At 43.3% G+C, this 27,141-nt stretch overlaps 2 protein-coding genes across 3 annotated transcripts in view; one reads left to right on the top strand and one right to left on the bottom strand.

The window, feature by feature from the left end:
• SCAPER (S-phase cyclin A associated protein in the ER) overlaps positions 1–27,141 on the top strand; it is a 524,758-nt gene that overhangs the window by 30,848 nt on the left and 466,769 nt on the right. The window lies entirely within an intron of this gene.
• The window catches only part of PSTPIP1 (proline-serine-threonine phosphatase interacting protein 1), a 91,434-nt gene that overhangs the window by 22,977 nt on the left and 41,316 nt on the right, over positions 1–27,141 (bottom strand). The window contains exons 3-6 of one of the 2 annotated variants that reach the window (XM_005290595.5): positions 26,253–26,327; positions 7,771–7,805; positions 5,823–5,929; positions 2,397–2,459 (exon numbers count right to left, since the gene is read on the bottom strand). In XM_005290595.5, the coding sequence (XP_005290652.2) occupies positions 2,397–2,459; positions 5,823–5,929; positions 7,771–7,805; positions 26,253–26,327 (280 nt within the window). The remainder of the gene's footprint in view (positions 1–2,396; positions 2,460–5,822; positions 5,930–7,770; positions 7,806–26,252; positions 26,328–27,141) is intronic. The other variant, XM_042842390.2, reaches the window with a different exon arrangement.

The following is a 27,141-nucleotide window of genomic DNA, read 5'->3' as shown; positions in this document are numbered from 1 at the left end:
TTGAAAGGGGCACAATATTAAATTGATATAAGAATGGCCATACTGGGTCAGACCAAAGGTCCAGGTGCCCCAGAGGGAATGAACAGAACAAGTAATCATCAAGTGATCTATTCCCTGTCACTCATTCCCAGCTTCTGGCAAACAGAGGCTAGGGACACCATCCCTGCCCATCCTGGCTAATAGCCATTGATGGACCTATCCTCCATGAATTTATCTAGCTCTTTTCTGAACCCTGTTATAGTCTTGGCCTTCACAACATCCTCTGGCAAAGAGTTCCACAGACTGACTGTGCGCTGTGTTAAGAAATACTTCCTTTTGTTTGTTTTAAACCTGCTGCCTATTCATTTCATTTGGTGACCCCTAGTTCTTGTGTTATGAGAAGGAGTAAATAACATTTCCTTATTTACTTACTCCACACCAGTCATGATTTTATAGACCGCAGTCATATCCCCCCTTAGGCGTCTCTTGTCCAAGCTAAAAAGTCCCAGTCTTATTAATCTGTCCTCATATGGAAGCTGTTCCATACCCCTAATCATTTTTGTTGCCCACCTAATCACAGATGGACATAAAAGAGAGAAGAAAAAGCAACCTGGATGCTGACATATCAAATGAGCAGCACACCAAGCAACCCGCTCCAACATCCCCATATGTGGTCCTGACACTAGTCACTGTAATTATTTATTTTATGACAGGATGCCTAGATGCCCTATTGAGCAGGGCACTGTACAGCCACACAGCTCTTCAGGGTAGGGACTGTTTCTCATTAAATGTCTAAATACTAGAGCTGGATGGGAATTGGATTTTCCATTTCTTGGGAAATTCTGCAATTTTGAGGGGGGAGGGGAAATGGAACAAAACAAAGATTGAAATTTCATGCAAAACAATAGTTAGAGGGAGAGAGAATATTGTTTTGGGTTGATAGAAATGTTTCTTTTTGATTAAAAGGAAACGCTTAAAAAAAGGCATTTTGATAAGGTCAAGTTTCATTTAAACTATAAAGCTTCATTTTCAAAGAATCAGCATTTTCCAACAGAAAAACATTCCATCTGAAAACTTCCCACCAGCTCTACTGAATGCACAAGACCGACAAAGGGTAGAAGGGGAAATGACTTGCCCAAAGTACACACCAGGTGAGTTTCAGAACCAGAAGCCAGGTCTCCTGAGTCCCAGTGACCAGTGCCCTATCCAGTAGACCACACTGCCTCCCAGGCATCCTACAGGGTTAACCATGACCAGTTTAACACATTTTTAAATATGACATGCCCTGTCCACAGTAGGTGCAAGGTCCTGTTTAAAATGGTTGGTGGTTATTTGCATTGCAGTAGCATCTAGGTGCCCTACTCACAGACAAAGACTCCATTGTGCTGTACAAACACAAAACAAAAAGGCAGTTCTTCCTCCTGCCCCCCAGGAGCTTACAATTTAGGTAACAAGAAACACCAGGTGGGTATAGCAAACGTGGGGAAGCCTAACAAAACAATACTAATCAGCATGGTAGGCAGTGGCCTCAAAACACCAGCTGCCTATCTGTCATCAAGTTTTTTGTGGCATCGAGGAAAAGGAGAGTTGTAAGAAGGGATTTGAAGGAGAATAAGGAGTTAATTTTATGGATTTGACAAGGAGCACCTCCCATGGATAGAGGCAGCATGGGAGAAAGCACAAAGGTGCCTGGTTTGAAAACTGAACGAGTGGGTGATGGTAGCTGGCATCATTATCAGAGTGGAGTTTAAAACCTGACCATTTTCCTAGTTCTAGACATGGCACTACTTAATCAACAGAGCTGCTCTCCGTGTTTATCCAGCGTTATAGATGCCAACCTCAGCCCAAAATAGGTTTTCCCTGCTTTTCACTCTAGTTAGCCCTCCAAAGTTAACAACTCCAGCAGAGGGCACTAAATTCCATTGTTGCTCATGCATCATCATTGTTGCCATCTAGTTCAACAGCTGAGCCAAATTCTCTCATCGTTTATACCATTGGAGTTGCACAAGTGATCCTCAGGTCGCACTTGGCCTGTAGAATCTTCATTGATGGTGATGATGCATGAGCCTGTAGGAATTCACTTGACTTTCAGATCCCCAGGCTGAGTAGGCCAGGCTGAATGGCAAAAAAAAAAAAAAAAAAATCTTAGCCTGTAAATTTGTTGAAAACAGAAATAACGGTGGCAGTAACTCAAAGTTAACCCTCAAGGTGCTGTAAGAGACCTTTAACTAGGCGTGGCAGGGAAAACATGTTTCCATGTCTTAACCTTATGGCTTGGAAACACATACTCTTTACTTTATTTCATCATGTTCTTGACATTCCTTTAAGATATTGTCTGCAATGAAAATTTCACCCTCCCACCCTAATTTTCCTCCGTGTGCAACTGGATGAATGTATTATTAAACCACATAACTTACCTCCATTGTTTTCTTATAAAGGGACACCTTGCTCTTTTGCGCACGTTCCATTGCAATCTCGTACTGTAAGAAACACACAGGACTAAACATTTCTCCTTTTAGTGGCAGGATTAGAAGAGCAATTGTTTCACCATTTCTAAGAACCATGTTCCTGTGCAGAAAATGCCTTGATGTTGCTTTTGTAACTCACGCCCTTCTAAATGACACAGTGCAAAGCTAGGAAAAATTAATCCAAGATCATTTTGCTTCAGTGGCTTCCATTAATAGCCAAGAGGATATGTCTTCGTTTTCTCTACTTATCTGAAGAAGCTTAAATTGCGTAACACCCAGTCACACTGTACATAAGCTTTGCCAGCCGAGTTCTGCGTAACAGCACAAGCCCTGGGATAGGATCTTGTGCTGCTGCTGCTGTGTTTGTGCAGTCAAACCAGTGCCCCACCTTGCTGAGTAAGGACTTCTATCCATTCCAAATGTGAGCATATCCTGTATGATTAATAACAGATCCCATTACCTCTGTCAAATGACTATATTCTACCTAATTTCCATGGGCATCAGCAGGTTAGCTTGAAGGACATTGGCCCCACCTCCTCTTCTTCAATTTGACATGGTTTGAAATACCCAGCTCCAAGCTTAAAAACAAGAGCCTTTCCTATTCGGCAGCCAGACATGACTCTCATCCCATGACACAGTCTTTTTAACAGAGCTTGATCTGAACACAGATGGCTTTGTTTCAGATTATGAAATTTCAATATATGTAATGCTTCTCTCCCAACAGCCTTGGCTGATCACCAGAGATCCTAGTTTTCCATGATTAAAAAACCCCAAAATTCTCTGATTTAAAAAAAAAAATGGATTTCTGAGGTGGCTGCTGATTACTGCTGTAAGTGTTTAATCCCTTTTTTTAAATTTGGGTAAGAAGGTTACTTCTATAATATCCTGCCGGAGCACTAAAATATACTGCAATTGAAGTAGTAGCAAAGAGTTTGAGCCTTGTGTTGAACTCAATGTCTAGATCATCTCATCCATGATGTCAGGGAAATGCTGGGAATCAGGGTTTCTTCCCTGGAGAAGGTGGCGGGAGGAGGGGCATGGACGGCGGGTGTTGAAAGCTGGGGAAGGCTGAGCCTCCCCAAACAGCCTTGGGTGGCCCTGCCCATGCTCCGTCCCCAGGGCCCTTCCTGCTTCCTGGCACTGTGCTGTGGGGAGCTCTTTCCCCTGTGGCAGGGACTAATGGGGGCTGGCCTGTGCTCCAGGGCTGGGAGAGGCCACGTCGCCTGTCTGTCTGGCGCTCCAGGGCTAGGGGAGGGGTGATGACGGCCATATGCGGGGACCCTCTGGGCTTCAGCAGGCCGGGTGGGGCCTCTGGCAGAAGGGGCAGGCCATGCAGGGGGGCTAGCCTCCCCGAGCCCAGGGTTCACCCGCCGCCCATGGGGAGGGGAGTCTAATTCTGCAGTCTTTAGACCTTATTCAAGCAAAACTCCCCCTGGTGCCAACAGAGGTGTTGCCTGAGTAAGGGCCAAATGGTGCAGTCCAGAATGCTGCTGTTGCAGAGCTAGCACAAAGACCCACACTGCTGTGTTTTGGGAGATCACCGGAAATGCTGGCATGGTTTGCTCTAGTGCTACTTTCTTGGCAGCCAGCCAATGGGTGACCAAAAGAAAAACCTGCAACCGACATGGAGAATCCAGAAGAGATCTTTGCCTTGCTCCCAGTAAAGGTTTCTCTTAAAGGCTTCCAATGCAGAACTATTTCAAAAAGATACAGCCCCTGTTTCCATGCAGCTCTCCAAGTAGTAAACGGGGTGGTGGAGAAGATAAATACTGATTCAAATATGAAACAGACATGGAATTGTGTCTAAACTGAATGTGCTTCATGAAGCAGCTGTGGAGCTCGAAAATCAGACAACAGCACTGTCAGAAACAGGATCGTTTTTACCCACTCTGAAATTCTGGAGTGTTTCATTGGCTAAGTTCCCATCTGTGCTACAGAGATGATGAGGTTGGTGCACTTGGAACTACCTGGATTTGTCCTGTTTTGTTTTAAAGGGGCGTGGGATGTGGAAATTTTGCATGGCTGCCAAAAACCATCATTGTTTTCAGTGGCAAGGCCACGCCCTTTATTTATTTCCAGATAGAACCAGAGAGGGTGTAAAAATTAACATTGTCACTCGCTTAACAGATACCTTGTTCAAGGGATGCTGAATTTGGGAGGATCAAAGGGAACGAAAGCTGGCTTGAACACAGCTGGATTCTTTTAATACAACACCTCTGGTGAATACTAGATTAATATCATTTATCTTGTGGATTTCTAACACACTCATCACCTTATTACTTAGGCTTCAAGTTCAACACAATGCACAAACTTTTGTTACTGCATCAATTTCAGTGTATTGCAATGCTCTTACAGGATTTTTACTGAAGCAACCTGCTTAGCAAGAGTTTTAAAAAGGGATTATATACTTAGGGTATAGCTACACTTGCAGATGTAGAGCACTGAGAGTTAAACCCACCTTCGTAGAGCGCAGTAGGGAAAGCACTGCAGTCTGTCCACACTTACAGCTCCTTGCGTACTGGCGTGGCCACATTTGCGGCACTGGGAGCGGTGCATTATGGGCAGCTATCCCAGCATGCAAGTGACTGCAACGTGCTTTTCAAATGGGGTGGGGTGGAGTGTGACAGGGAGTGTGTTGTGTGTATGTGGGGGGAGAGAGAGTGGGGTTTTGGGGGGGCTGAGAGCATGTCAGCCTGCTGTCTTGTAAGTTCAGACAGCAGCAGACCCCCGCCCATTCTCCCCCACACCTCTCTCTCACAGCATTCCACACTAATGGCTTGCATGCCGGCTGTCAGAAACAGAGCTTTGAAAGGGCATTTCCGCATTCCTACAGGAGTTCAAAACAATGACAAAAGTGGTCACTTGACTTAAGGGGATTATGGGATGTTTCTGGAGGATGATCACAGTGCAGTAACCCAACCCCTTGTTCACACTGACGCCCGTGCGTTGTAGCCAAGGCACAGCAAACGTTATTCCTCTCGCCAAGGTGGAGTACCAGCAGCGCTGTAGCCGTGGATTCAGAGCGCTCTACGTGCCTTGCCAGTGTGGACGGGGAGTGAGCTAGGGCGCCCGGGGCTCCTTTATTGCACTGTAACTCGCAAGTGTGGCCAAGCCCTTACAGGAATAAGAATAGCATCTGCAGTTACATTAGCTAGAAAGTGACAAGGGCTCTCAGTCTTCATAGGTTCAGAGCATTATCTCATCACCAGCTGTGATCACAGAGAGAGAGAGAGAGATTCACCCCAGTATCAAGTTAGCTAGGAGCCTGGGTGGAAGGGGGCGATTATCGTGCATTGAAACATCCATAGCACACTGCTGGAGACAACCTATCTGAATAAATGGGCCATTGGTCTGACAATTCTTATATTTCCTCACCTTTTTTCGTTGCTCCTTCTGTCTTTCTCTGAAATCCTCTATTCCTTTCAATTCATCCTTCAGCATCAATGCCAGTTGGATATGAGAGTTTCCAACATTTTCAATTTCTAAGGCAGATGAGAATTTATAGACAGTCAATGAAAAGGCCTCTAATAAATACAAAGTCAGGTTTTTCAGCATGTATTTACTGGGAGGTGGCATGAATGTATTACTTACATGCACCTGGCAGTCTCAGAAACTTAAGGAGGGCTTTTTTTATTCAGATCGTTGTATTATCTCATCAATTAATGGAGGATAGGACTCATCACAATCCCTTTGATGCCTGCAACATACATGGGGCCAGAACTGCTGCTGTTTGTGACACTTGCCAGGAGAATGTAAATAGAAATACTTTTAGCTGGCCCCCTTTCACTTCTTCATATTCCCACCACGCACTTCCAATCTTTCCCCTTTCTTTTTAAGGGCTCTCGCTCTTCCCCCTCCATGTCTCCCTAGTGACCCCAGGTTTTTTATCCACATTGTGATCACCTTCCCACCCATCACACTGCTTGACATCAGTCTCTCTTGTCAGCCACTTCCCAATTACAGTCAGGCTTGTCCCAGCACTATCATCCAATTAGGGGGGCTGAAAATGGGCAGGGTTCAGTAGAGATGGAAATAACTTACTCTTGAAATTAAATTTTAAAATGTCTGGCCAAGATTTTCAAAAATACTTAGTGATTTTAGGGTGCCCAACTTTGAGATGTCTTGAAAAGGGCCTGTTTGTCAGAAAGTGCTGAGCACCCACCTTTCTGAAAATCAGGCCCCTTCAAACCAGGAGTGACCTTAAATCTCTAGCCACATTTGAAAATCTTGGCCTCTTTATCTAAACTGTAGGCAGTGTGTGCAACTGCACCGCCTCATTGTATACTAGGTAATTATACTATTATGTCTTAGGGGTGTAAAAACTTTAGCATTTAGCCCTTGGTGCACAAGAGAGTGCATATTCCGCTGTCTTGATGAGCCTGGGGCTTAGATGAGGGTTAGTCGTCTGTGCCCAAACCAGGTAAGACTGAGCAAGTGTTGGGGAAGCAGCCCAAAAAGTTGGCAAAAATTCCATTATTACCCCTAACTAGGGGGGTGCGGCCACAGTCTGTAGCACAGACGAACAATCTGAGTGTGTTAGACCCTGGAGTGTCTCTGTGTGTCCAGGTTGTGACCATGGCGAAGGGTGCTTTCTGCCGACTGTGCTGGTGAGATGGGTGTGCCTTTGCTTACTGTCATTCATCTGGGGGGATTTGAAGCACCTTACAACTGCGGGGGTGTATGACAGCCCCCATTTTACAGATGAGTGAACTGAGGTATAGAAAACTAAACATCCTGATTGCCGGAGATGCTGCCTTAAATAATTTGTCCAAGGTCACACAGCAAATTAGTCTGCTAGGGGTCACTCATTGGCCAGCTGGTCCTTTCTGATTATGTTTCAGCCATGTGTGGTCAACTCATTGGTGTGGGGTTGGGATCCTGTTTCCAAAAAGAGGAGGAAATCCCTTCCCTTATTAAGGGGTTGGGCTGGGAGGGGAAGCATAGTTCTCAGTGCAGAGACCTGAGGACCTAAACTGGAGATGGTTTTAAGGCTCTTTGGTTTCTTAGGAATTCAGGAGGAAGGGGGGTAGCAAAGGAACTGGGATGGCAGCTTGGCTGTTCCTCTGCTAGTGGATTATAGTGGGTACAGTGCAAGCTGTTGGGGAAAGGGCATTTGGACTAAATGTGGAGCTACCGAGGAGGATTGTGACCCCTGTGAATACCCATCTCTGTATATTGTGGATTAGAATAAAGGGTGTAAATAATGGGCAGTAAAACACTTGGAATAGTAAATCCGTCTTCCTCAGTGATGGCTTGGCCCCAGGACAAATCAGCCATCCATGAAAGAACTCCCACAGGGATGGGAAGGCGGATATAAACTTACGTTGCTTTAGGACCTCGAATGCTGCCTTCAGAGTGCTGAGAAAACAAACACATATTTATTGGTATAATGTCCTAATGACAGACTGTGAATCTAAAAAAAAAATTACACTACCAGACCTTTACCCTCAAAGAAACACAAAAATAAATAAAACCTTTAATAGCCCTATCAAAAAAAATTGACCATGCAAATGGGCGAGAGATTACATTTATAGGTTATCATTAGGCCATGCAATCAAATGCTTCATGAAGCAGGGAATTAAAGACTTCTGCACTCCTGGTGCACTGGACTGTTTAACCCCTTAGTATTCGTTATTACACGTGTTAATATTAACTTGTCTGTACCAATGTCTTGGTGAGAACATGAATACAGGGAAATACAAATGACCAGTATAACTGATATTTGGAATAGTAGTCCAAAAGAGGAGATCTCTGAGGACAGAGATAGGTAAGACCTCTGTAGTCAGAGATCAGTGCTAGTATATCTTGTTTTTAACTCCTTAGTAATCCTCACAGCAGGAGCAATGCATTGGCTGTATAACATTACCTCCCTCCTGCACTTCTGTAGCACCCCCTTGTGGTACTGTCTCCAAATTCTTTAAAGAAACCAAATTAAGACCAATGGTTTTCAGAGCCATACACTCTAGGGGTCTGAAATCATGGACCATACAGTGGCTTTTCACAGTTGCACAGTGCAGTATGAATAAGCTCCACCACCAGCCGGAGCCCTCAGCACCAGGCCATGAAATACAGGTGAGACTAGCAAGACAAAACATTACACTGGTCAATATGAGCAATCAGATGGAGCTGGGTCAAAGTAAGAGGTGGGCCTTATAATGGTGTTTCACAGGGGGCTGGTAAAGGCAGTAGTCTATTGTCTCTTGTTGTCCTGGGTTGAGTAAATGATAATCAGTCAGGCAGATGAATAGGGAACAAGCTGCAAACGTTTTAATGAAGCAGCAGAAAGAACAGCAAAGAGGTAGAGAAGTAATTCAGAGAGAGTTGCCATAGGCATAGTGGGCACTCCCCACTTCTGTTGCAGCATTGCTGCTCCAATTGCACACAGGTCTGAAGAGCCTGGTCACCAGTGGTTTTACTGGGGGCTGTATTGTGAATTTAGAAGGTAATCTTTCCAGGGCATGGACTGTGTGACCTTCCAAAGGTCTGTACAGGGGCTTGATAAAGAGAGAGCCTGATATGGCCCGTGAGAGGGGAAGAAATATTCAGCCAAGCTTGTGAGTTGAGATACTCAATGGCTAAAAGCATAACGTTTTGCCACTGAGGGAGTGGGGAGGGATGTGTGGCCCTGCCAACCCCTGGGGGACAGAGATCTATGAGGAAATCATGTACATCTTGGGCCACCCTAGGAGGCCAGAGACACACATATGAGAGCCCACATTCTCTGTGGTACTTTGGACGAGGTGCAGGCTCCTGATGGCAGCCTGGCTTCCAAAGAAGTGTTCCTGCAGGCACCTGGCTCAAAACCCACACTTTGTACCCCGTCTGATGCAGCCTCCTGCCCTCTCCAATTCTGATGCTTCCTGTGGGAATTCCGGATGCTTTTCCTTTGGCTGAGACTTGGAGCTGTGTTTAAAAACATTCTAGGCATGGCCTTCACATCAGTTTTAAAGAGAAAGCAAATCCCTGGTTTCTGCTTTGCCGCACTCAGGTTTCATGTTAAAAACCACCACCACCACCACCACACGCAATCTTGGCAGAGCTGGTGCTGAACTAGCCAAGTGGTAGCCCTCATCCTGTCATGTCAGCATCTCCAGTGCATTTAGCATTGACTGCTTCAAACATGTAATCCAGTCCTGGAACAGAGGGGTTGCTATTTTCAGTCCTTGGGTGGACTGTATTTGTTAAGCACCACTTGAAGGTAGCTATCGACATCTGGGCAACAATTAGGTTTGCTTCATCACATAGACCTTCATTCTGCTCTTGTATGGATGCATGCAGCTCTCAATGACTTCAGTAGTGCACAGATCCAAGGGCAGAAACTGGGCCTGCTATTGGAGAATTTCCCTTAATACAATCTGCTTGTGCTACTGGACCTGAGGCTGTCATCTTTAAAGATATGCTGCCTCCCCATTCTTCATGGCACATGCTTAGCCAGAAGGGCAAGAAGTATAGTCTATATACCGTATGCCCTTCCAGAGGGGCCTGTTTAGGGTTTAAATTGGACATAAAGCAGCAAAGAGAAATAGGACCCTTTTTCAGGTCTTGAAGCACCCTTGTGGACTCTTAGGGGAAAAATATAAAGGGAAATGGACACCATCATGCAGGCCCCAAAGAACATCACGAAAACCTTGAGTCTTGATTCAAAATTTGCTAGCACGACTACCTGTAAAATGTGTGAACAAAAAGCCTTTCAGCCAAAAATGATCAATATACATCTTATTTTTATACTGTTTCAGCTTTTTGTGTGTAAACCTACAAAATATTTTCCCTGAAATGAGTTATGAATTACTGGTGGCTCTAAACAAAAAAATCTTTAAAGGCTTGAGTTGGTGCTCTCAAAATCCTCTGCTGTAAAAGCGGGCTCCAAGCCGGCATGCAAAAGCTCGTGACTCTCCTTGGATCACTAGGATATAGCATAAAAGATTGAATGTCTTTTAAAATATGCTCCTTTGTTGTTGTGAAGGTGCCCTTGGATTTAATTTTGTCCCTGTGTTCCCAAATATGTAGAACTTGGCTGGTGTAAACTTTTGATGCAAACTGAAACTTGGAGCGTAAGGGCTCAGAAATGAAGGAGTCTTTTTACTCAAATTTGAAATCAAATAATAAATTGAGTACAGTGGGTGGCTTATCCATTTTTGTTCTAGATTATATGATTGGGATTTTTTTTTAAAAGTAAACATAACTTACAATACAAATTGGCCCTTGCTTTTGCATATATCTTGTAGTGAGGGTGGGGCACTTTATTAGATACCTCATCAGAGTAACATACAAATATTGATATAAAAAACAAACCCAGGACATTTACTGTTTGCACATGCTGTTTGCACAGCATGTTGATCTATCATTTCCAGAGTTTTTTCCTGGAGCCTGAGGTGTCAGTTTCTGCCAGATGTAGTTAAATTGCTGTATTGGATACTGAAGAAAGATACAATCTCAATACCAGGGGAAAAGGAGTTTAGTCCTTGAAGTGGTCTATGCTATCAGAGTGGTTTATGAAAGGAAGCCAGATGTTGTGATTTACTTTCTTCTGTGGGCCCTTTGAGTGGAGGAGGGTTAGTCTGTCTTCCAGTAAGCTGAATAATGCCCCTGGCTACAAGCAGCTGGGAGTAACTGAATCTAACCTTTTTTGTGGGGTTTGGGGGAAAAGACATACACATAAACTTTGTAAACAGATAGGAGGGAGAATAGGTAGATCAAATTTTAGGCCTAAGAACCTTCAAATATCTCTTTAATCCCTTGAGTGCTGCCCAATATACCAGGTACAGTCCTGTGTATCAGCTATGTATCACCTTCTGAAGCTCTGACATATGGATGGAACATCTCATTCCAGGACACCAGGATGTAGCTGTGAGGGTGAAGGAAAGTATCCCATTTGGTAGAGATGTATGTGTGAGATGCTTGTAATTTAATTTTGCTAATACTCTTGAATGCATGGTATCTAAATAAAGCGTCTCATTTCCAGGGGCGGCTCTATGTATTTTGCCGCCCCAAGCACGGCAGTTAGGCAGCCTTCGGCGGCATGCCTGTGGGAGGTCCGCCGGTCCCACACATTCGTCATACCTGCTGCCAAATTGCCGCCAAAACCGCGGGACTGGCAGACCTCCCGCAGAAATGCCGCCGAAGGCCGCCTGACTTCTACCCTCATGGCGACTTGCCGCCCCAGGCACGTACTTGATGCGCTGGTGCCTGGAGCCGCGCCTGCTCATTTCAGAGCCCCTCTCCATGTGGGTGTGATTTCCTATTGAGATTTGTAATGTTTTTGTTTTGATGTCTGTGGGGTTGGGGATACCTCAGTTTTAGTCCAGTTGAACAAAATTCATTGTCCCCACATACACGTTTTTAAGGTGGGGGGGAGGGAAGTGCCACTATTTTAAGTCAGGAGGGCTGTTAAACTAAGTTACAGGCAAAGCATCAGCCTTCGTCTTGAACCAGCCCACAGCAAGCCCGCTTGCTGGCATCCTTGTGAAATGTCTATAGAAATGTATTGTGTGTAATTAAAGCCTTGCACTTAGTCAAGCATGGATTTAAAGACCCAGTTTTCATATGAAACTTTGGCAGAGAAATGAAGGGGCTGTATTTGGGGTTAGAGTCAAGGGAGCTGTGGCAGATGGAGCAATAACCAAGCACCAACTTCAGGTGATTTTTGCCATCTAGTGGCTGAAACCTTTTTCTGTTAATCAGGCAACAGATGTCCTAGAGATTTCATTCCTTACAGTATTCTTAAGACTTTTAAAATATTCAGCACACTGTTGAAAGAAGTAAGTGTTTTCTGAAATATTTTGAAATGAGCACATTAAAAACATGAGCATTGCTTTTCCTGGGTACTTGCTCAGGAAGCAATCACCATATGTGTTTCTTTCCTAGATGAGCTTATACCTTGTGTGGAAATATGAAGATGCGGGATATGGAGTAGGGAAGACTTTCACTATAATTAATAATAATACCTGGCTCTTATATAGTGCTTGTCATCAAAGTGCTTTACAAAGGAATGAAGTGACTTGCCCACAGTCACCCAGCAGACCAATGGCTGAACCAGGAATAGAACCCAGGGCTCCTGAGTCCCACTCCAGTATTTTATACATTAGGCAACACTGCTTCCCCTTGTAGCTTTCTTTACTGGATAGACATTGCAGGGATTGATCACTTGAAAACTGACCCTGGTTTTCTTCCATCAGGGCCTGTTCTCTTTGCTGCCCCACCCCCTCAAGGGTGGCCCTTGTTTGGTGCCTAATTTCCCATGAACCAAATGCAACTGCTGAGAAGAATTGGATCAGATTATAAATCTATTTTCAATGCAAAGTATCCATTGATCAGAAGTAGGATTTTGTACTGGGATGTGGGATGGCGATCCTTAAAACCAAGCTCTGTCCCTTATTTTTCATACAGATGTCCTTTGTTTCCTTGAAGGTCAGGTAGCTGCCCTGCAGCCCTTCTACTCTCGTCCTTTTGCCTTATCTGCTGTTAAGCAGAGAGAGAGAGAGAGAGAATGCTTTATAGATCTAGTCTGCACTAGAAAATGTCATACCTGTTCTCCAGCAAAAGTGCAGTTGCACCTGCACTAGCAACAATGTGCTGCTGATGGGATTCAGGGTGCTTTCACCACTGTGTCATGAAAGCCTGGCTTCATGACAAAGTGATAAAATCGCCTGCATCCTGTCAGTGCTGGTGTTTGCACCCTTGCTAGCACCAGTGCACGCTGTTGTGAAACAGCTACAAAATGTTCTAGTGTATACTAGACACACTTCCTGACGCTAGCAAACCAGCTCCCTGATTAGCTTCTCCCGAAGCCCCAACCTCTCACTCTTTCTGCTCCACGTCCTTTTTTCTATATCCACTAACATTTTTTGTCTGTGCTGTTTTTTACCCCTGCCTGCCCACTAAAGTGTGTTCAGCTGCACGTGAATGAGCTGTGGCTCAAAGCACCAGCTTCCTTCCTCAGTTGTTAAAGGAACAGTATATCTCAAGAAACGCTGGGCTCAGACTTGGATCCAACTGAAAAGTGGAATGTTTGCTGTGTCAGTTTGAGTTTTTCTGAATGTCTTGCCTCCTCCCTCAAGCTCAGAATAGCCTAACACAGTAATTTATGAAGTGCCTTTACTATTGATATACAGGAAGATAAAACAGTGACTCTTCTGACAGGAAAACCACAGCTTATTTTTTCCTTCGCTTAGTGAATAGGAGTGGAAAATACCATCGCCTCAATCATATTTATTATAAATAACAGCAACACGATACACCATGTTCTCTTTATAAAAAGTGTGGCTTTTTTAAAATGGAGAGTGAAACCATTGCCTCTGCTATGCAGACTCTTCAGCCCTAAGGAGAACACTCCCCACTGGCTGTTGTACTCTGTGCCCAGGGTGAAAGTAACTTAACAGACTTACCCGAACCCAGGGCGGCCAGGGTCCTGGGCAAGGGGATGGGGGGGGGGGCAGTTCTGGGCCCCTGGAAGGGGCGGTGCCTCGGGTGGAAGAGGCGGGGCTGGATCCAGACTTCCCCAGCTAGCCCTTCAGTGCTGCCCGGCCCACACCGCTCAGGGCTCTGGTGGCAATTTAAAGGGCCCTGGGCCCTTTTTAATCACTGAGCCCCAGGGCAGCTGCCCCTTTTGCTCCCCCCTCCATCAGCGGGTTCAAGAAACCTAAATTGTCCCATTATTGACTTTTGCTGAAGGAAGACAACTTGTTTATAAGTACCTACATGGGGAACAAATATTTAAAAATATGTCTTCAATCTAGCGGAGAAAAGAACAACATGATCCATTGGTCAGATGCTTGACAAATTCAGACTGGAAATACTACATAGATTTTAACAGGGAGGGTAATTAACCACTTGAACAATTTACTAAGGATCATGGTGGATTCTCCATCACTGGCAATTTTAAAATAAAGACTGGATGTTTTCTAAAAGATCTGCTCTAGGAATTATTTTGGGGAAGTTCTATGGCCTGTGTTAGACAGGAGGTTACATTTTCTGGCCTTGGAATCTATGAATTAAAACCTAGTTTAGTCCAAATACTGGTAGATTAGAACCAAGCCAGATGTTAACCATGGCCATTGAAGGAAGAGAGGGGATTGATATTTAACTGGTCTCCTGATATGTAGCTGGGACTAATTCACCTGGGGCACAGAGGTGAAAGTAAGCTGGTACGGTCCTGTATGGCATACGGGTAAGAAAGTGGCCACCGGTACACAGCCAACTATACCAGCAGGGCCGCTGATGGGGGGGGGGGGGGAGGAAAAGGGGCAGAACTGCTCCCCCCACACACACCTTGCCCAGGACCCTGGCCGCCCTGTGTACCAGTAAGTCTGTTAAGTTACTTTCACCCTGGGCACAGAGTACAACAGCCAGTGGGGAGTGTTCTCCTTAGGGCTGAAGAGTCTGCATAGCAGAGGCAATGGTTTCACTCTCCATTTTTAAAAAGCCACACTTTTTATAAAGAGAACATGGTGTATCGCGTTGCTGTTATTTATAAGAAATATGATTGAGGCGGTGGTATTTTCCACTCCTATTCACGAAGTGAAGGAAAAAATAAGCTGTGGTACCTCTTTCATTACAAATTAGGCACTGATCCCACCACCCAAACAGAAGCCTCTGAAGATGCTGAAATGGTGTTGACGCAAAACCAATCCAATGTGCAACTTCTTTGGGTAAGGAATGTCCTGCTGTCAACTGACTATCCAGATAGATAATGACATTGAATAGGTGAATAGTTTTGCCATCTACATGCAGCATTGACAGGTTATTGGTTTCTGTTTTATAAGGCATGTATAACTTTGGTTTTATCACCATTGAACTTAAGTCCCATAGATTCTGGCAGTTTTTCACAGCTCTTCCAGCATTAGCTGTAGTTGGTCAATAGTCTCTCCAAGTAAAGCATCATCATCTGCATACTCGAGATCCTCTAAAGATGAATCTTTAAATTTTATGCCTCCTACTTTGGCTTCAGTCAGCTTTGTAATCAGACAGTCGATCTTTATCAGTGATGATTTTAAGTTTTCTTCAGGTAACTGATAAAAATGTTAAATAGTATAGGTCTAAGAACTGATCCTTGCAGGACCCAGCTGAAAACACACCTGTTCGGTGATGGTTCACTGTTTACAGTTACATATTGAGACCTATCAGTTAGCCAATTTTTAATCTATTTAATATGTGCCATGTTAATTTGATATTGTCTTTTAGTCAGAATATCATGAGGTACCAAGTCAGATGCCTTACAGAAGTCTAAAAGTTTATTATTATATTACCTCAACACTATTATCTTTAATCAAACTTGTAATCTCATAAAAATCATTAGTTTGACAGGATCTATTTTCCATAAATCCATTTTGACTGGTATTAATTGTATTACTCATCTTTAATTCTTTATTAATTGAATCCAATATCAGCAGTACATTATCTTGCCTGCAATCAATGTCAGATTGACAGACCTATAATTACCCAGGACATTCCATTTACCCTTTTAAAAATATTGATACAACATTAGCTTTTTCCCAATATTCTGGAACTTCCCCGGTGTTCCTAGACTTGTTGAAAATCAACATTAGCCATCCAGCAAGCTCCTCAGATAATTCCTTTAAAAAGTCTTCGATACAAACTATCTTTGCCTGCTGACCTAAAAATGTCTGACTTTAACATCCTCATGAGATACTAGTGAAATGGAAGGAGTGATAGCCTCCTCATATGGTATGACTACAACATTTGTTTTTTCTTCAATAAATATTTCTGTTTTGTATTTAACACTTCAGCATCTTCTGAATTATTATTGATAATTCTACCATTTCCATCTACTAATGATCTAATGAACCAATACCATTGTTAAGATTCTTTTTGTTTCTAATACACTTTAAAAACTCCTCCTAAATGTCTCTAACTCTGCTGACCATAGATATCTCCTATATCTGCTTTCACTTCCCCTCTAAGCCAGGTCAGTTTTTAAACCAATACAGCCTTTTTCCTTGATTGTGGGATTGTGGCTTTTGGGGCATCTAATAAAGTGTTCTTAAACAACTCCCAACTATCTTTTACATTTTTCTGATTAAACTCTTCCCCCCAGCTGATGTGGCTCAGAAGTGTTTTCAGCATTGTGAAACTGGCCCTCTTAAAGCCCCAAATACATATGTTACTGGTCTGGACTTTATTCTGTTTGCACTTCACAAATGTGATCAAGTCATGATCAACTGTACCTAAGCTACCATTTTTAGTTCTGTGATCAGTTCCTCTATATCTGTCAAAACAAGGTCTAATACAGAATTTCCTTAAGAAACTATCATCTATAATATTTAGAAATTCCAAGGATGTTTTACTACTGGCAGCATTTGATTTCCAACATGTGTCACTCAAACTGAAGTCCCCCTTGATCATGCAGCTTTTGTTCCTACACATTATAGATAGGTGCACAAGGAAGTGGTCATCCTGTTCCCTAGTGTGGTTTGGTGGTCTGTAGCAAACACCAACTAATACCCTATCTTGTGCTTTATTTGTTAGGACATTGATCCATATTTGGTCAAGGTCACTTCCTTGTGAGTTGCCAGTGACCCGGAACAGGTAATGCCATTTTTGACTTAGTGCTACTCTTTTTTCCCCCCTTCCCCCTTTTTCCCACATGATCCTTCCTAAATACGTTATAACCACTGATTTTAACATTCCAGTCATGTGACTCATCCCACCAGGTTTCAGTAACACCAAGTAGATCAAATTTGTACTCATAAATAAGCAATTCCAATTCCTTTTGTTTGTTACCCAGGATCTCGGAATTGGCTTACATAGGCAATTAAAGAATTTTTTCGCTTCGTGTCCTTCGGTTCCTTGGCTTAATTTTGTTCTCAATAGTCAAGGTATCCTCTTGCAAAGTCTAAGGCTGTAGCATGGTTTGGGAAATGAGTTAAAAGGCTGTTTGTTTTGTCCTATGTATTATGAATCTGGAGCTATGTCCACACTGCAAAAAGAGGTGTGTTTTTACCTGGCAATAGACCTAACTTTTGCTGATATAATAATGTTATAGGTGTGACTATTTGTATGCAATTTGTATATCTGCAAAACCCTTAACATACACCCGATTATACCAGCAAACCCCCATTTTGATGGTACAACTCAGGAAACTGGTATAAGCACAGTTCTGCCGGCATAAGCTGTGTTTATACTAAGAGGGTTTCCCAGTATAGCTATACTAGCAAACCTTTTATAGTGTACACTAGACCACACTGGGGAAAAAGCACAGAAAACTTTTATCTCCATGCAGCTAGTTGAGGTCAACCCTATATCCCACACATGGGATTGACCAAACTATGCCAGGTTAAAAACAAATGTTGGGGAACTAGGCCCTCAGTAGGGGAGCTTAGTCAAGACCAAATCTTATGTCGGGTTAGAACATACAGTTAAAAAATTTGGAGACCAATTTTGCTAGTTCCTTTAGGTGTATTATGATCCATCATAAATTTAGCAAAGACTTTGCCTCTGATGCCAGGATGCTTAGTCGTATGCAAAGTATAAGAAAATGCAAACACCCTCAGAATCACCTATGACATTTGTATCATAAAGTTAAAAACAAAATAAGGCAAGTAACATAATGGCTTTAAACATATAACCAAGGGTTTTAATTCATTTTTATTTAGGTAGGTGGTAAATCCTTTAATCAAACCCATAATGAGAGCCATGAAACTATAGGTTAGTTGAAAGTCCACAACTTTTCAACAGGTAACTGTGACTGAAAAAGGTACACTTCATTCCTTAGTATCTTCAACAAGACCCACATTCCTACACCAGCCTAACAATATCTAAACTACAAAGGGACCTACGCAGCATAACCACTTCCGCCCTCTATCGTCTGACAGCTTCTCTCTGCCTCATTTCATGTCAAATCTAATCTAGTCATAGATCCTGCAATGGGATCATCCATACACATGTTCCCTTACTCTTTCATAGAGTCCTGCTGACTTCAAAGTACAATGTGCAGACCCTTTCAAAGATCAGGGCCTTAGAGTGGAGAATAAGAGCTCTGCTGTAAAGTGACCATGCAGGGAAGCAACTTTCCAAAATGATTTGAGCTGCAAATCAAAGAGCAACTTGTTGACGTTCACAATACGGAAAAATTCAACATGACCTGTATTGTTCTATGTATGTTCTTATCAACAGAGTATCTGAGCTTCTTCCTTTGTTCACCATGTATAAATATAGCACATCTTTCAAAGTCTGTTATGAATTTTGCTTTGTATTTGTGAGACTCAAGTATATGCTCAGTGCAGGATTCTCACTATTTTAAGCACTGAGGAGAAGTGCATGGCAGAAGTGGGTTTGCAGGCATGTCCCTTTTGGTGGCAGAAGAGGATGGCAGAATAGGAAAGGGGGAGGAAAAAAGAGGGGAGATAGCATACACATGAGAAGAGACAAGGAAAGGAGAAGCAGCGGCATGAATGTCTGAAAATCAGGCTCTCCAACTCATTTGCTCAGTGTAACTCAGTGGTCCTGGTGTCACTCAGAGCCAGGGAATACTCCTGAGCTCGAGCATGGAGCCACTTTGCAGCACAAAAGGACTCTTTCCCTTAAACACAAAGGACACAAGTTTGGCTGTGAATCAGCCATAATGTGTCAAGGCAGCATGACTGTGCACATGACACCCAACCAGGACAAGGGCAGTCTAGCCTGGTGGTCAGGGTGAGCGTCAGGAATCAAGGACTAGGGTCAGAAGCTGGAGCCAAGGGTCAAGCAGCAGGTCAGGAACTGGAGCAAGCAGAATAGCAGGCAAGGAGGATTCAAGGCAGGGGAAGGCAGAGGCAAGGCTGGATGTAAGCACCTAGGACCAACAGTACTAGAACCAGGTACCACAGGAGCAGGCACAGTGGTGGGCATGAGCATTGAGCAGCCAGCAGCAGCTTGCTGGTTTATGAGCGGGCCTGCTGGCCCCTCCAGCCAATCAGGTAGCCTGCAGCAGGCCAGCTGTAGTGATGAGGCTGCCTGGAGACTAGCTCAACTGCAGGCCCTGATTCCTAACAGCAAACTACCATTGAGCACTTGCAAACTCAAAGTAGCTCATTATTCAGTTGAAAAACCCTGCAGTTTTAAAAAACCTTTGTGGACATCCTTTCCCAGTTGTGTGAAACGTATGGATGTGTTTCATATCTTTGCCACTTTTGCCCAAATATGACAATCTGGTCTCTCAGGCTTCAGAGTGATGTTCAAGTCCAAAGCCTGGAGAAAGTTAAAAGTCCTAAACCCGTCATCTCTCCTCCCCCATCTAACATTCATGCAGATGAGACTATGACTACAAATTTAGGTTGCAGACATGCAAATATCTCAGGCTTTATTTTAATTAAAAGCTCTGAAAACCTTGATTGTACTTGTACTGATATACCCTACTCCTCCCTTTGAAGTTCTGGTCTGGTGGCCTCTTTTTCCAGTTCTTTCACTAGGACCTCCCAACCCCTTGCATCCCAAATGCACAAATGATGGGAGGTCCCAAAGTACACTGGAGGATAAAGGTGATTAAAATATAAGGAGTGGCCAGCCAGTCTCTCCACTCCTTCCCTGTCACAAGAACCAAAGTGGACAGTTGGGACTCTAGTGTGAACATGCTTAGAGAAAAGCTCATTGTAAGGGAGCTGGGATCAGGCCTCTGTTCCTTTAATGTGTTGTAACAAATTAGCCTGGGCCCTGGCTAATGCCTCCACCCAACCAATGAGTTAAATCTGGACTACAAGGCTAGAGAGGGATACACTCACTCCACCCCAAATCGGAAGTAGCTTCCACAGCTGCAGAGCTCCAAGAACAAGAAGCTACAGTGCCTAAATTTGCCTGGATCAGGCTATCTGTCTAAAATAACTTTGTGCAGCTGGACGTTAGCCAACAGTTTTATTACCATGGTAACCAGCAGCAACTTCTCTTATACTAGGAAATAGAATTACCACAGCAGGGCCCCCTCGGATCTCTGACTTAGAGAGGGCTTCACAACTAGTGTAGGCCAGACATGGCCATCTTCAGTACCAATTCACAAAGAGTGATTGGCACTTCCTGGAGCTCATTCCCATATACGCCAAGTTTCAACTGTGCTTTCTGAGCTAGTGTTGAAAATGTTTTTATTTGTCCTTCATTGACATAAATACTGAAGTCAGTACCAGAAGAGGGGACTCTACCGATGAAAGCCACTGTTCAGTGTGCTAGTGCCAATGGGGATAAAGATGGAGACACCACGTTTTCTTCTTCTTGCTAATTAACCGGTTTTGTTACTAAAATCCTGTTTAGCTCGCTGAGTGTCTGTAGTCAGATCTCATTCTGCATTGGTGCTTTATTATATTGTTGCCCCTCTGCCAATCAGTAGCAGATGTTTGGGGGGTGGGGGGGGCCTACAGGTCAGTTTCCCAATGGAGGAGAAATCAGTGATGTGGAGTCTGGGGAAATTCTAAATATGGCTTATCTTATTGAGACATATACACCAGTCCTGGGACTGAGGTGGTCACAAACTGCATGCAGATTATCCCTTCTTCCAGGGATCATTTTAACACCAATGCCCAGGTCCCAGAGAGTAACTGCCACAAGAATTAACTCTAATCAGACACCAGTGCAGTGAGCACACTTTGCTGCTGGCACAGCTGCTTCTACCTAGAACCTTGTGTTATCAAAACTAACAATGCACAGCATGTCTTCTTAAGACTGAACATCTGCTCTCACACTAAGACAAGAAACGTGGAAGACAGCACCACTTGGTGATAACTGCCATTATAACGTATTTGGGTACACACAAAGCAGCGGGAAAAGCTACAGGGTTTTGGTTGTATTTGAATAGATGGCCACACCTTCCCTTGGAGTCATGGAGCAGCAAGTGGCTGGTAGTTACATAAGTAGAAATAATTGGGAAGGGAAAACAGACAGAGATTAGGTATGCAGGTTGCTAGGCCACTGGAAGAAAAGGACAATAATCTAGTTGAATAATAGTAGGGAGTGTTTAAAAAAGGGAATGATCTGCAAGCAAATTCTTCTTTTCTGTTGATAACAGACCTACATTATTATGGTTTATGTTCTTTCAGAGGTTTTGTACCTTTGTACAATTTTTATCATTTTGTTTAATTATTTCTACTACTTAAAATATAATAGCTTTAAAAAGTTGGTAAAAATGATCTGACAGTTGTCAATATAATACTTAACACATGCACGGTGCTTTTAATCTTCAAAGGGCTTTCCCATCTGCGCTGCACCCCTCTGAGCAGCAGGGAGGGGCCAGCAGGCCAAGTACTGATTTAAAGTTGTGGGCACCACAGAGAAAATGGTAGGTTTGCTAGGGAGGGGTGAGGTACTGTTGTATTCCTGGCTTCTATTGCCACCTCCTCGGGGACAGAGGTGAGGTTGTGCAGGGAGCATCAACGTATCTCTGTGTTCCCAGCTTTTCAAACTGTTCCATTCTGGAAGGGCAGGTGGAGCATAGAGCGCTGCTGAGTACCTGCAACTTTAACTCCATGTTAATGATGTTTTTGTGTGTGAATTAGATTAGAACTTGTGTGGGAAAGGATTAGAAGTTGGCAGTTCCTGACTCCTATGCCTGCGTTCAGACTGCGTTCTTCTTTGGGTTCATTTATAAATAATATTTTTGAACTAAAATTACATTTTGAAAACTTTCTGGCCTTGGTTATGGTAACTTTTCTGTTGTACAAATGGTGCCATTGAGTTATTAGTAATAACTCAACTAAGTTCTTGTCAAAATTCCTCTTCCTACCATTTCCCTAAACACGGCTGCTTTCCTGATTGTACAACCTTAGAATCCCCACTCAAGCCTTCTCATTGGCCAAGTAATTTGTTTGTGGTGAACCTGAAACAGTTACTATATTGAGTACCTAAGAAATCATTAGTTGTTACTTGTGATGCAGCCTCCTGAGCGAATACTGCTGCTAAACTCAGGAAAAAATTATTGAATGTGGTATTAGAAGGCAAGAACGTCTCCATTATCACTGGAGGCCAGGCCTTTGTTGTGTTGGATTTTACCAGGGAATTATCGCAGCAGACTGTCCTAGGTATATGATGCACAGGCAGGTTGGTTTGGATAAAATACAAGTAACTTCATCCAAAACTTAATTGGAGGCTTGAAAGAGAACTTAAGAACTAGCCTTGAGTCTCTTCCTCTGGGGTCCAGTCTCTGCATGAATCTTTGGTTCTAAGGATCCATATCTTGGCTGCTTGGTCCTCCCTCAAGCCCGAACTTGTCAGCCGGCAAGTTGCCAGCCCTCTGCTCTCCCCTCTCCATGGCACACAATGGTTAGCTGCAGGCTGTACTCCTATCAACCCAAGATATCTGCTGTAAAGGAGAGGCAGCAAGCTCACAAAGGTGAACCCTGGTGGCTGCTCCCTCTTGCCAGTGTTCACTGGTGCTGCTTAGTCTCCTAGCCTCATTCCTTTCCCATCCCAGCTGGGCTGAGGTGAAGACCTGATCAGGCTTTCCTGTACTGCAGCTAGTTTCTTCTTGCAGCTCTTCTCTAGTTCCAAGGCCACTTCTCCAGGTAGACTGGATGTTAGAGAAGATCCCTGTTTCTAAGCTCCCTTGGGGGCAGGAGCTGTAAAGTGCCCAGTGGCAATGATTGACTGTGAAGTTGGGCAGAACTGTTCATATTGGCATGGGTATTTGGGGCTCTATTAGGCTGTTTGCTGCATGTCACAGTTCTGCTATCTGTGATTTGGCAGATATAACTGTGTCTGCGAGGAAGGTTCTGTTGGCTACGTTTCTGTCTGCAGTGTAGGTCTGCCAGTGGTTCTTTGTCAGTAGGCCAGCTGTTCCTAGACTGGGGCTGTGTAGATTTTATGCCTTAAGCACTCCAGCCCCTTTTGCCTTCCTGCTTCATTTCATGTAAGTTCTTCAGAGAATCACTGACTTGCGGGAGCCATGGGGATATTTTTCAACCAGTTCATCAGTCACTTCAGTCAGCAGTTGTTGGTAATGATCCATCAGATTAACATCTTGGCCTTGCCATTGTTTCTCTCTGGAGCCTTCTGGATGTTCTCTGGGATTGGGTATTTACGGGGGTAAATTTTCCTCCCTTGTATCAAGCTAAAAAACTAGGAGTAATGGGATGAAATTAAGAGAAGGAACGTTTTTAGGCTGAATATCTGGAAAAGCTTCCTGACATTGAACTCTACTAGAATATGAAATAATCTCCCAAGAGAAGTGATGGAAAGCCCCTTCCCTAGAGACATTTAAAACTGGACTGGACAAAAGACTAGGGCACAATCTTTTACTGGCAAGAAGATAGACTGAGTGACCTGAGGTGGTTTTTTTTCTTTCCACCTCTAGCTTTTATGATTCTATATATGGCATGACACAGGAAGTTCACTAAAGTGTTCTGCAAGAAAAACTGAAGCTGTTTTTCCTGCTAATTGTTGAATATGAGTCACAAATTCAAATGCTTAGCAAAATCCTTAGGTTACATTTCAGATTTACTGCTGCCCAGATGCAGCTTCCAAAGCTGCATTTGAACACGCCGAGACATTTTATTCCTAGTTCAGTCTAAATTTTGGAATACTATTGGGAGTGACAAACTATTCACTATTTCACATAGATGTACAAGTTTCGTTTAATTTAATGGCTAGGCAGTTAGAATGTGGAATGTGAGGTTAGTTGTGGTGCAATTCTTTTAGAAACTTTTTGACTATCACTAAAAAGCGACAAAGAGTCCTGTGGCACCATAAGCTTATGCTCCAATATGTCTGTTAGTCTATAAGATGCCACAGGACTCTTTGTCGCTTTTTACAGATCCAGACTAACACAGCTACCCCTCTGATACTTGACTATCACTAGTATGTTTGTTCCCTCTCTGAGTCTCTCTGACTGAATTGCTTCTTCAGAGTTACTGTCTGCAGCATATATCCAGGCAAGCAAACAAAAGCATGACATGGTGTCAAAATATAGGCTATAAAAACTACGTATTATATTTTCATTAGTCACGCCATTATGTGCCATGCTTAGATCTCAGTTTTGTCTGGTTTATATCCCCGTATTCTAGACAAGAGTCCCTTCTCAGTCCATCTGTGTAGCTCTTTAAACAATCAGAGAGGATGCTGAGTGACGAAAGGTACTTTCTCTCCTTCTCAACCCCAATATACCACTACAGTGAGACATCTGGGACAATATGCATCACAGCGAAGAGGATCGCTACCACTAGGCTGGCCATGGTTTTATAGAAACATTCCTCTCTAAATGAGCTTTGCAACACTTACAACACACTGTGCCAGTGTATTCACCTCTGTGTCCATGACAAAGTATTATAAATACCGGTATAAAGTAGAGATGGGCCTGAACCCAAGCCCTGGATCTGAACATCCCCAAACTTTAGGGAAATTCAGATTCATATCCCAATGCTGAAACCTAGGCCCATCTTTAGATCAAATTATTATAGTTACTGAGGACACAATTTCCATAGGTTGCCTATTGAAGTTGTAGGACAGCAGCGAAAGCCCTTCATTTCTGTAGGCACGATCTCTGGCGGCCCTACTTTGCCAGGAAGGAAATTTTGAAGAAATTTTCTTGCAAGTCCTGGACTTTTAAAAGGCATACAGATTTACTGGAGACAAAACAGTCCATCATTAATCCACTCTCTTAATTCTGAAACCATTAGTCTTTTTTTTTTTTTTCACTCTATGAAATGGACCATCAGAATGTTTAAAACCATCTTCAACGGAAATTGCAAGAATTGCAAGAAACTGATTTCCCCAGCCGAAAGAATTCTTCCTTTTAACTTACTGGATTTTCTTAGAGACCCACAGCAAAGGAAAGGGAGAACATGCGAAGAAAAATAATGCCTGAGATGTCCCTTAGTGTGAGCCTCAAATCTCTACGCTGCTTTTCACTAGGCTTATCTAAGAGTTCAAATTAATAGCCAGAGTCAAATTCAGCATTTCCCCATAGGCCCTTTAATCTGGGATATGTCACAGCATATGAGGGCCAGTGATACAGGTGATTGATTGGTACTTGCATGCTATGATGGTGCCCAGGAAATAATCCACGGGTTTGAGGTCAGATTTTCCATTAAAAACTAACAGAAATTCATATGCACGTTGGGGGAAGTGAGTGATAAATTGACAAAACCAGTAGGATGCAATTAAGAAATCAGATCTGGGCTGGAGGGGGTGAGTGACCCTGGGGATCTTTAGTGCAGGTTTGTGTAGATTGGAGTCCACTCTTTCAGCCCTAACTACTGTGACCCCAAATCTTCATCCTCTTCCACCTTAATACACCATTACTACTACTTATTACTTATGACTGTAATGACAGGATGTCTCATTACTGCCGCGTCAATCAGAAATAGCAGCGGTCTTGCAGTGCTGTTTATGAAGTAGAATTCCCTGCCAACACATACCTCTCCTCTTTCCCCACACTTTATACATACTGTCAGCTAACAGTAGAGGGCATGGAGAAGCACCATGTGTTGTTTTGAACATGCTGCAGTACATTAGTTAATAGAGCTGAAGAGTGAAAGCCTTTCAAGTGGCTGTAGAATAAGCTTTACCAAGATTTCTAGATCTTCCCAAGTCCAAATCTCTTTTCCTTTTCATTCCTTCACAGAGCAGTTGCAGAGCTCAGTAATACTGAAATAAAAACTTGTTCAAGAAACGCCCAGCAACAACTGCCATTTTATTACCAAGCTGCCGAGAGGGGCCAAATGGAGAAAGAATGCTTCATGAGGTGAACTGAGCTTTACTGGATAATAAGGCTTCCCAAGCCAACTGAAATGTAATCTTAGTTCAGTGTGAAATGCACATTCCTGACCTTTTCTTCAGTGAAGCCATGTCTCTAACAGGAGGTACTTTAATGCAACAAACTCGAAAAAGACTTACTTGATTTCGGTTTGTCCTCCTGCTTTTCGGGCAATTTGAACCAGCTCTTTCCCATATCTCTCTTCTGCTTGTGCCCTGTTAACAAAATTCCTTAGTTATTTTCTTCTGTTGAGGTTGGGCCCATGTTTGCAATAATGCATTTGTAGCCGACTCTGAGATGCAAACAATTGGTTTGTAGCTGTCTTTATTCTCTCTCCCCAGTGCCACTGCTATCAAGAGCTCATCTAAAAAGACACCCACTGAGGTTCTCCCCTGACTTGGAAGAAACTCTTATCTGCTTAAAGAGAATACATTTTTGTATTAAATTGGCTCTTCTATTTTTGCTTGGCTCACAGTTGGGTGGAAAAGTTGGACTATAACTGAGTGGCGTATGCTGGGTGTAAACAGGTGCCTTTTTGCACATAAGTCCCATTTTCAAAAGTGACTTAAACTCTTCATATCGGGGGGTAGCCGTGTTAGTCTGTATCCTCAAAAACAACAAGGAGGCTGATGGCACTTTAAAGACTAACAGATTTATTTGGGCATGAGTCGTAATCAGTGATTTTATCACAGCAGCTGCTGAAAGGGCCTTGTTGACACCAACAATGGCTGCAGTTTTGCCACCTATATCAAATGCAAACAAATTCTGTCCACAGCTAACCTGTTCTATGCACAAGGATGAGGTAAGATTACGGGGAGGATTAGAACAATGGTTCTTTAGGACAAACAGCAAATTTAACTCACTCATTTTACCATAAATGCTATGCATGTAAGATTGTTAGGTCCTTCCATCCCTGTTCCTTTCAGTCTGGTTATGTTTTCAGGCGCTCTTCACCAAGGCTTAGAAACCTACTTTTTGTTTTAAATGAGAACTGTGGTTCTCCTTTATGGGACCCAAACATTGATTCTA

The sequence above is a fragment of the Chrysemys picta genome, chromosome 10, assembly GCF_011386835.1.
Source record: "Chrysemys picta bellii isolate R12L10 chromosome 10, ASM1138683v2, whole genome shotgun sequence".
NCBI lineage: Eukaryota > Metazoa > Chordata > Testudines > Emydidae > Chrysemys > Chrysemys picta.
The sequence above is the reverse complement of the archived record's forward strand: the minus strand, read 5'-3'. Positions and strand labels throughout refer to the sequence as shown.